This window comes from Papio anubis, chromosome 18 (assembly GCF_008728515.1).
Source record: "Papio anubis isolate 15944 chromosome 18, Panubis1.0, whole genome shotgun sequence".
NCBI lineage: Eukaryota > Metazoa > Chordata > Mammalia > Primates > Cercopithecidae > Papio > Papio anubis.
In genome coordinates, this window is record NC_044993.1 from 23,023,180 (window position 1) to 23,034,004 (window position 10,825).

Consider the following 10,825-nt stretch of genomic DNA (forward strand, 5'->3'; position numbering starts at 1 on the left):
CCACTGCACTCCAGCCTGGGCGACAAAGCAAGACCTTGTCTCAAAAAACAACAAAAAGTAAACGTCAGATAGAATCCTCAATTTTAACAATAAACCCTCATGCTAGCAGAATGGAAGTGATTTACATTTTATTTTTAAGATCTAGGAGATAGGCTGGGTGTGGTGGCTCATGCCTATAATCCTAGCACTTTGGGAGGCCGAGGTGGGCAGATTGCTTGAGTCTAGGAGTATGAGACCAGTCTGGACAACATGACAAAACCCTGTCTCTACAAAAATTTTAAAAATTAGCCAGGCATAGTGGTGCATAGTCCCAGCTCCTCGGGAGGTTGAGGCAAGAGGATTGTTTGAGCCTCAGCTGCAGAGGTTGCAGTGAGCCAAGATCATGACATTGCACTCCAGTCTGGTGACAGGGAGACCCTGTCAAGAAGGAAGGAAGGAAGGAATGAAAGAAATACAGAGAGAGAGAGAGAGAGGGGAGAGAGAGAGAGAGAGAGAGGAAGGAAGGACTAAGAGATAAGATGGATTTTTTTTTTTTTTTTTGAGACAGAGTTTCGCTCTTGTTGCCCAGGCTGGAGTGCAATGGTGTGATCTCAGCTCACCACAACCTCTACCTCCCAGGTTCAAGTGATTTTCCTGCCTCAGCCTCCCGAGTAGCTGGGATTACAGGCATGCATCACCACACCTGGCTAATTTTGTATTTTTAATAGAGATGGGTTTCTCCATGTTGGTCAGGCTGGTATGGAATTCCTGACCTCAGGTCATCCATCCGCCTCAGCCTCCCAAAGTGCTGGTATTACAGGCGTGACCCACCGCACCCGGCCAAGAAGGAATATTAATGGTTTCAGAATAAAAGGATCAAGGCTTAAATATTCAAAAGAGAATTTCTTAGATGAAAACACATGACTAAACAGTTGCACTGAAAAATGTACAGAGAAACACCACCAAATTAGAAGTATCCCAGAATTTGACTGAATGTCAGCTGGGACGTAGACAAAACACAGGAAGCCAGACCTAGCTATTTGCTTTTCTTTTCAGTGGGTGGCATAAAGGGGTAAGTTGAGAAAAGGGATCAACAAATGTAGTTCAACTTAATTAAAGAATTCTGCCTGATGTAGTAGAAGCAAATAAAATTGTTGGTTTTGTGGGATTATATTTGTTCCCATTTAGGGACATATTTCCTGTTGTTTAAATCCCATAGCAACTCATGAGATGAAATTCATCTCCAAAAACGTATCCACATGACGAATTTCCAAGTAAATACAAAGAGTCTACAGCCCACAGAAACCATTACAAATTATTTTTTATTTTTGCCCCAACTCCTATACTAAATATGGTCTAAAGTTGAGGACTAGCAATGGTGGTTTATCCCACAGTCTTGGGGCAAGTGTCCCATCTGATAAGTCTCACTTCTCCCTCCTCCCCACCACCTCTCAGGAAAGGATTCAGAGAACCTTGGTTAGAAACTGTTGTCCTTAAGCCTTTTGTGTTTTCACCTCTCCAGATAGAGATTGAATCTTAAGTCCACCATCTGCTAAATAAACCTGTCCTGTCTAAACATCTATCACCACAACTACCATATGCAATCGCATTTTCTCCTTTCCTGCAGCCATAGGCAGCAGGAACATGTGAAAAATTCTTTCAGACAGTATTTTGTAGTTGGCAGGTGCAGGGTAAATGAGGGATTCAGCATAGCAGAGGTAGAAGGATTGTGTGGAATTGACAGAAGAATATTTGAGAGGTATAATCAGAAAGCTTTAAATGCTGTGAATCAACCCCCAAAGGCTCAGCCCAGGAGGAAATTTTACTAATGCAGGAAAGGTCAGGAGTTAAGGCATAGACTAGTTACCTACTAGCATGGCTCAAAGTTTCTGGAATGGGACTCAGTAGAGGGAACCAAAAGCTGCAACAATAAATTCAGCTGGTCCAGAGGCATAGATCCTATCAGCTGAAAATCAAAACAAGTCATTCCAAGCATGCTTACAGTAGGTGTGTTTGCAAGCTTAAGGATTCAGTTTTAAAATAAATGAAAACAGAGCTAGAATGTAGTATTACAAAATTTCTCATAACCATAATCACACACAAAAAAGTTAGGATATTGCATAGAAAAGTGTCCTGTAGTATGCTTTGTAAACCTAGGCCTTAGTAATTTAAATAAAAGACAAACAAATAAAATATCTCTTCATAATCTAGAAGTCCAAGATTGTGAATTCAGGAGAATTATTGAATTTGCAGATTTTTGTGGCAAGACCTCACAAGATCCTGAAGTTCTTTATTCTCAGAATCATGATTTAAATTTACCCTTTGAAGGCTCAAGGCTGACACAGTTTCACATCTTTATCAAACGACTTGGGTTACATGAGCCCAAACCAATTCTATAGACTTTATGCTCTGTCCTCTCTGCATGTAAGACTTGATCAGACATACACAGACATGAAATCACTGCTATTTAACTGTTTTTTAAAGCTAGGCTGTTTGTTTCTTTGTTTCTTCCTCCTGTTAGTCTATTTAGCAAATTAAACCTGTCTGCGCTTTTAATAGTAAGGTTTGGATAGCTAGTTTAAGAGTAAGTGAAACGTTTTAGAAGAGCATTTATGTTAACCTTGACAATAGGATGGGAGATTCTTAACCCCCCTTGTAATATGCACCGATTGATTCTGAGTTAAAATATACCACAGTGACAGTGATATCATCCCTGTACATCCTCGCCAAGTCCTCTGGCAATGTCAGCATCGCCGCCAGCCGCTCTGCCTCCATCTCCCCATACTCATTGTTCCCGATTGCATGTCTGATCAGCCGCGTGGCTGCATTTTGGTCAGCCTCGTGGAGCCCGCTGGCTTTCCTCTGCAGCAGCAGGCTCTGCATGAGCCCCAAGTTGGCGGGTCTCTGGGCCAGGTCTGTCTTGTGCTGATCTGCCTCAGTCAGGTGCCCCACTACCAGCCTTACCACGTCCTCATTGCTCAGCATGTCCCACAGGCCATCTGAGGCCAGCACAAGGAACTTATCCTGGGGCCTCAGCCTGTGGTAGGTGACCTCAGGCTCAGCAGTCAGGTAGGGTGGAGTGTAGTAGTGTGGGGGTGTGAACTGGTAAATGTTGAGGGCCTCAGTATTGAAGCCCCTCTCCAGAACGCTGCGCTGCAACTCTTTACTCCACTTCAGCTGAACATCCCCAAAGGCCCTGCAGGGGATGAGGACACCCAGCAGCCTGTCCTCCATGATGATTGTCCTGTCCTCTGACTCAGGGTGCTCCCTCTTTAGCCGGGACAGCTCGGCCTGGTTCCAGGCATTGTGGTCACGGGTAAGGGGCAGACAAGACCACATGCCATTGTCTTCCTGGACACCAAGGATGGCTCGGCAGTCACCAGCATTTGCCACGTGCAAGTGAATTCCATCAACATGGGCCATGCAAGCTGTTGCCCCAGAGAAAGCAACCTGGAGTGACAGGTTCCTTGTCACCTCATCTTCCAGAGGGGCCTGGATTTCCAGCGAGATGTCAGAATCCAGTCTCTGGAAGGAGTACATTAATGCTTCTTCAATGCTTAGTCCCATTTCCATATGCAAGTCAAGCAGTTCCTGCCAATAGACACGGAGGTGGTCAAGATGCACGGATGTGACATCCTTGTAGATACTGTCCCCTGGGTGCTTGAGCCAATGCAGGATGGGCAGCAAGGGTTTCATGCTTTCCATAGCTCCCTCCATGTGCTCCAGGGTCTGGTGGGACATCAGGGACACTGCCACATAGTAGAAGAGCCTCTCACTCACTGCTTGGGCACATGCATGACCGCCATGTCCATCGAAGATGCCAAACATTAGTCCATTGGTTTGCAGGCAGGAGGCTACACCTCGCCGGTCCTCCACTGGTGAATTGGCAGCCAGCTGATTGCTCTCAAACCGCAACACTGAATTTGGAACTCTACTTTCAAGGTCAAGAATCTTGTGGGCTGATTCGCCAGCTCGAAGCAGTTCGTTTATCTGCTCAGGGCTGAGTTGCAAGTGAAAATCATCTTCCTCTGTTGATGTGTGTCTGTAGGCTTTGCACAGAGTGAAGCCACCACATGGGGAACTGTTTAGGGTGGGTGGCACCCGGGAAAAGAGCCTCCATTTTAATTTATTCCTATTTGAGACATACCGGGAGTATAAGCGTCTGCCCCCTTGCAGTGTGGCAATGCTGTTCCTTGTAGAATTTAAGATCCAGTAGGACACAGTACTTGACATTCTGAAACTATATCAGCAAATGTGTTCCTTCAGCAAAACAAGGATATTTTTAAACCTAAAAATTAAAAAGTTGAAGTTTCAAATTTAATTTCTTAAACATACTGACTTCTGAAAACATTTGCTAATATTCTGAACAAAAATGACTTAGAATAAACTATTTACAATACACTAAACTCACTCTCACCAGCAGACTATAAGTGTTCATTTAAATATCTGCTTCGGGGGCCGGGCATGGTGGCTCATGCCTGTAATCCTAGCATTTTGGGAGGCCAAGGTGTGTGGATAGCTTGAGCCCAGGAGTTCAAGACTAGCCTGGGCAACATGGTGAAACCCTGTCTCTCCAAAAAAATTAAAAAAAAAAAAAAAATTGGTAGGCATGGTGGTGTGCACCTATAGTCACAGCTACTTGGGAGGCTGAGGTAGGAGAATCATCTGAGCCTGGGAAGTTGAGGCTGCAGAAAGCAGTGATTGTGCCACTGCAGTCTAGCCTGGGCCTCTTGCTAGAGAAGGAGTGAGACCCTGTCTCGAAAAAAACAAAAACAAAAACAAACAAATAAATAAATAAATAATCTGCTTCGGGCATAGTGGCTCATACCTATAACCCCAGCCACTCCAAAGGCTGAGGCGGGAGGATCACTTGAGCCTAGGAGTTCCGAGACCAGCCTGCACAACAGAAGGGGACCTGGTTTCTACAAAAAATTTTTTTACAAATTAGCTGGGCATGGTGGCACACACCTATAGTCCCATTCACTTGGAAGGCTGAGGTGAGAGGATTGCTTAAGCCCTGGAGGCCAAGGCTGCAATGAGCGGTGCTCCTGCCACTGCACTCCAGCCTGGGCGACAGAGCAAGACCCTGTCTCAAAAAATAAATTATATATATATATATATATGTATTTTCCCACTAGTCTATAAACTCCATGACTCAAGCAACTATGGCTGCCTTACTCACCAACAGCTTTCCAGTGCCTGGACCTGTACCCAGCACACACTAAGTCCTCAAATACTGGCTAAATATGACATTTTCAGAGGCCCAATAGCACACTAGCTGTGATACTATCTTGTGTAGCATTAGACACACTGCTGATGAGGTAACACTCCAGTTATCTATTGGTGGAATGGGAATATTAGTCTTAGAAGGTTTTGTGAGAATTTAATAAAATATGACCCTTCTACTAAAAAAAAAAAAAAAAAAAGTAGTTATTATTTTCATCATTAGGTATATACCCCTCTAGTCATTCTGCACTTTTTTTTTTTTTTTTTTGAGATGGAGCCTGGCTCTGTGCCCAGGCTAGAGTGCAATGGTAAGATCATGGCTCACTGCAGCCTTGCCCTTCTGGCATCAAGGGATCCTCCTGCCTCAGCCTCCCAAGTAACTGGGACTACAGGCATGAGCCACTATGCCTAGCTAATAGACAGGGTCTCCCTGTGTTGTCCAGGCTGGTCTCAAACTCCTGGGCTCAAGCTATCTTCTGCCCTTGGCCTCCCAAAGTGCTGAGATTACAGGTGGGAGCTACCGCACCCTGTCATTCCGTACATATTTTTGTAGAGTTGTAACCACAACTTTGAATCTAGTTTTCCTGATAAGAGTATTTTTTCACACCTGATGGCTACATTTTGGCATAAAGAATTGCAACTTACTTAACTATTCTCTACTGCTGGAGATTTAGAGGTTATTTCCACTACTTGCTCTTTATTAATATAAAATACCAAACTGGACTGGGCACAGTGGCTCATGCCTATAATCTCAGCATTTTGGGAGGCCAAGGTGAGAGGATCACTTGAGGCTAGGGAGTTTAAGACAACCCTGGGTGATACAGGAAGTGCCCCATCTCTACAAAAATTTTGAGATTAGCTGGGCATGGTGGTACGTGCCTGTAGTCCCAGCTACTCACGAGGCTGAGGTGGGAGGATCGCTTGAGCCCAGGAGTTCAAGGCTGCAGTGAGCTATGATCACACTGCTGCACTCCAGCCTGGGCGACAGAGCCGGATCTGTCTCTAAAAACAACAACAACAACAAAACCCCACCAAACTGTACTGCCTTATGCAGTAACCTTTTCTCTATTTAGGTTTTATCCTAGTTATTTCCCAAACAAGGAGTCAGTAGGTCCAAGGGTGTAGACTCATTGCCAAACTGATTTCCAAAAGCTCACATCTGCCTCCACAAGGGGGTGACGAGTTTCCTAGTCCCTTCACTAGCCTCTGGTGGTACTTCTCCTTGGAATAAAATAAATAAAATAGAAAAAAAAAAAGAACAAAACCTTGACCCATTATAATGAGCTTTTCTGCGGTTTCATGTATGAATCCTGCCCTCAGGATCTCGAGATCATTTGTCGGGATCTCAAGAGCTCCCAGGACTGAGGACCGTCCCCTCACTCCCCCACCCCTGCCAGCCCACCCCGCAGAAGTCGGGGCGGGGGCGGTCGGTCCGGGAGCAGAGGGCGCCTGACGCTCTGGCCCTGCAGTCAAGGCAGACAGCGGTGCAGGGCAATCCACCGCACCCGGGATGCAAACCATTTTGCATCCTTAAAGAAAACAGACAGGTCCCAAGTTCAAATCTCTGACTACAGCCTCATCGCTAAGTGCACGGACTCCGGAGCCCACCAAAACCGATCTGCCTAGAACTCCGAGGGCCATACCCCAGCTGGGTGCCCCCGGGCGACCCGCTTGGTGCCTCTAAGCCCCGGCTTGCCAGCCTGTAAAACAGGAGCGCGCAGTAGGGACACAGAGCTCCAAGGGGTGCTCGAAGGGCCAGAGCAGCTAGTGGGGTGCCTCGGTAGGTAGCCAAGGGTCCTCGGCGAGCCCGCGGGCCCACGTGGCGCGCGCACGTGAGTGGGGTGACCGTGGTCGTAGGCCCAGCTGGTCCCTCTCTGCCGCGGGCCCGCCCCCTCACCTCAGCTCTCCGCCCAGTCACCTGAGCCGGTGCCGCAGACTGGGAGGGTCAGGCGCCGGCGAGGCCTGGCGGAGAAAGAGGTGTCCACATCCCCCGCTCGTTCCCTTCCCTACCTCGGACCCTCGCCCACTTTTCACCAGCTGGCGAGACCACAGCCGCCTGCTCGGTCGGGTCAGTCCCGCGCCTGCGCACAGTGCCACAACTGCGGCCACCAGGTCCTCACCTCACCCAGGCAGTCCCTAGTCAGGACCCAGCTCCAGAAGGAAGCGCCCTCCCGCCAGCCCTGGTTGGCTCAATAGCGGAGGCGGGCCCTTGATGGACAGAGTTATTGCCCAATGGTTAAAGAGGGTGAGAGGCAGGCAGAAAGGCGGGACCCGGGAGGGGCCAACACCGCCTCTTACCGCTGCCTGGGTGCTGAAAGTGTTCGAGCGCGGGGCTACGAGACCAGGCAATCACGTGCCTGAGATCGCCAGCTACGTGGCCGATCTGCACACCCCGAACCCAGCGGCCTCCCCAATTCCTCACCGCTGTTAGAACACCCCACTGCTTCCTCTCCATTTCGGTGTCGACCACTCCAGAACCCTCTCCTAAGAGCCACACCCTGGTATCCAACCACCTGGACACCTGCCTCTGGAGGCCCCTAGGCGCCTCAAACATAACTTCCCCCAAACTCAGCTTCTGCCAAACTTGCTTTTTCTCTTCTCTCCTAACCCAGTAATGGACCCACCATCTGCTCAGAGACCCAAGCCAAACCCCTGACTCGGGTCTTGACTCCTTTCTCTCCCTCACCCTCTCTTTTCAATTATCTTATCCTGTAAATCCGATCTTCTAAATTTCTCTCCCCTCATCCATCCAGCGACGCAGCCACCCTATTCCAAGCCTCTCACTTGGTTTTCCGGTTTTCCCTCCTCCACCTTTGCCTTGGTCCTAACCCCAGAGCAGAACAGCCAGAATGACGCCCCTGCCCCTTTTTTTAGTGGTTGGAGGGTAGAGACAAGGTCTTTCAATGTTGCCCAGGCTGGTCTCAAACTGCCAGGCTCAAGCGATCCTCCCACCTCAGCCTCCCCAAAGTGCTGGGATTGCAGACGTGAGCCATCACGCCTGGCAGAATGACACTTCTAAAACTCAAATTCCAAGGCCGAGCGCGGCGGCTTCCGCCTGTAATCCCAGCACTTTCGGAGGCCGAGTTGGGCGGATCACCTGAAGTCAAGAGTTTGAGACCAGCCTGGCCAATATGACAAACCCTGTCTCTACTAAAAACACAAAAATTAGCTGGGAGTGGTGGCGCGTGCTTGTAGTCCCAGCTGCTCAGGACGCTGAGGCACGAGAATCATTTGAACCAGGGAGGTGGAAGTTGCACTGAGGCGAGATCATGCCACTGCACTCCAGCCTGGGAGACAGAGTGAGAGTCCGTCTCAAAAAAAAAAAACAAAAACAAACCAAAAAAACCCTCAAATTCCTGCCCTAACGTCTTTAGTGGTTTCCCACAAACCATTAAGCTTTGAACTGACCATTATATTGGCCTACTACTGACAATTAACCCAGTATGGCTGGTGGCTGGTAGGTTGAGAGAGACAGAGAACCCTGACACCAGATAATCCCTCCATCCCTTCTGGTCCTAACATTGTGGAATTCTCGTGATCACTTGCTTCCTTATAAATTATTTTAACAGAACTCTTGTAAACTATGATAAGTCAGATGGAGTCCTTCCCTGGAGACAGAGAAAAATGGAAGACAACTAGAAAAAGCCACTTGGAGCCCTGAGAAGGTGGTCTTCCAGAAGGAGGACACACTGGCTTACCTGGGGAGCCTGGCCAGCCTTCTGGACCCAAGGACGTGATTGCAATAAAACGGCTCCTGTCAGACTTGCCCTTGTATATTTATAGTTCCACTCACCCTTAGCCCTTTCCAGAAGTTCAAAGTCAGGATTTGCAATATCTGTCTTCCTGCATAATAAGAGGACTGTTTCAGACTCAAACTAAAAGTAAGTCTAAGGGTTTCTAATAAATGAGTGCAAGAGAATGCGAAAGCACACTTCCGCCCTCCCCCCTCCCCCGCCCCGCAGACAGGTCATATAGGGTCACAACGGGTTACCCTTCCGGACAGAGGCAGCAGTGTTTAATTATTCAATCTGCAGGCGTTATGGGTGCCCACAAGGTGTCAGGCCCTGGACTGACTGCTGAGACACGCAGATGGCTGCCCCCACCACTTTCCTGAGAAAAATTACATCATTCCACCAAGTCTGAAACCACTGAGTTTTTCTAAGTTACCACACACACCCACTTCCAAAGTAAAAATGCACCCTGGAGGATTTTATGCGCACTGGAACTTTCATTTCAAGGCTATAACCAGTTCAGTCACCCTATATAGGATGGCCAGCCCAAGTCTCTCACTGGATCTCTCAAGCTTCCTTGTCCCAAGGTCTTATAAGCAAATACGAAGGAAAAGGATTACTTATCTCTCCTTCAAGAAAGGGAAAGCATAGCTCAATTGGCAGGTTTTTTTTTTTTTATATTTTGTTTTTGTTTTGAGACGGAGTCACACTCTGTTACCCAGGCTGGAGTGCAATGGTGTGGTCTTAGCTCACTGCAACCTCTGCCTCCCTGGTTCAAGTAATTCTCCCGGCTCAGTCTCCCAAGTAGCTGGGACTACAGGCATGTGCCTCCATACCTGGCTAATATTTGTATTTTTAGTAGAGAGGGGGTTTCACTACGTTGGCCAGGCTGGTCTCGAACTCCTGACCTCGTGATCCACCCGCCTTGGCCTTCCAAAGTGCTGGGATTACAGGCGTAAGCCACCATGCCCAGCCGTTCATTTGGCATTTTTAGAGAAAAGATGTAAAAATATTCAGCCTCACTCAAAACCAAAGAAATGGCCAGGCATGGTGGCTCATGCCTGTAATCCCAACAATTTGGGAGGCCGAGGCAGGTAGATCACTTGAGCTCAGGAGTTCGAGACCATCCTGGGCAACATGATGAAACCCCCCTCTCTACAAAAAATACAAAAATTAAGCTGGGCACGGTGGCTCACGCCTGTAATCCCAGCACTTTGGGAGGTCAAGGTGGGCAGATCACTTGAGGTTGGGAGTTCGAGACCAGCCTGGCCAACAGAGTGAAACCCCTTCTCTACTAAAAATACAAAAAATTACCCAAGCATGGTAGTTCATGCCTGTAATTCCAGCTACATGAAGCTGAGGCAGGATAATTGCTTGAACCTGGTAGGCAGAGGTTGCACTCCGGCTTGGATGACAGAGTAAGACTCCGTCTCAAAAAAAAAAAAAAAAAAAAAAAAAAAATTAGCTGGGCGTGGTGGTACGCATCTATAGTCCCAGCTACTTAGGAGACTGAGGTGGGAGTATGGGAGGATGGCTTGAGCCTGGGAGGCAGAGGTTGCGGTGAGCCGAGATTGTGCCACTACACTCCAGCTTGGGCAAGAGAGCCAGACCCTGTCTCAAAATAATAATAATAATAATAAAGAAAAAAAGAAAAAGAAATGGTAATTAAATGAACCATTGTGGGGCAAAGAAAGAGAGATCAGACTGTTACTGTGTCTATATAGAAAGAAGTAGACATAAGCAACTTCATTTTGTTCTGTATTTGAGATGCTGTTAATCTGTGACCCTACCCCCAACCTTGTCCTTGCAAGAGACATGTGTTGTGGTGACTCAAGGTTTAACGGATTTTGGGCTGTGCAGGGTGTGCTTTGTTAAACAAGTGCCTGAAG

The 10,825-nt window shown here is 47.7% G+C and overlaps 1 protein-coding gene across 3 annotated transcripts; it reads right to left on the bottom strand.

The window, feature by feature from the left end:
• Window positions 1–1,761: 1,761 nt before the first annotated feature.
• Window positions 1,762–9,106, bottom strand: PDP2 (pyruvate dehyrogenase phosphatase catalytic subunit 2). 3 transcript variants are annotated; one of them, XM_009196613.3, is made up of 2 exons: window positions 8,904–9,106; window positions 1,762–4,267 (listed from the first exon to the last, which is right to left on the bottom strand). In XM_009196613.3, exon 2 carries the CDS (start codon window positions 4,210–4,212, stop codon window positions 2,623–2,625), a length of 1,590 nt encoding a protein of 529 aa, XP_009194877.1. In that variant the 5' UTR covers window positions 4,213–4,267; window positions 8,904–9,106; the 3' UTR covers window positions 1,762–2,622. The 3 variants fall into 3 exon arrangements, with proteins under 3 accessions (XP_009194877.1, XP_009194879.1, XP_009194876.1); XM_009196615.4 differs by lacking the exon at window positions 8,904–9,106 and adding an exon at window positions 7,326–8,301; XM_009196612.4 differs by lacking the exon at window positions 8,904–9,106 and adding an exon at window positions 7,216–8,301.
• Between the last annotated feature and the right edge of the window lie 1,719 nt (window positions 9,107–10,825).

Excerpts from the sequence above, each read along its gene's own strand:
- PDP2 (XM_009196613.3), bottom strand. The coding sequence starts at position 4,212 with ATGTCAAGTACTGTGTCCTACTGGATCTTAAATTCTACAAGGAACAGC.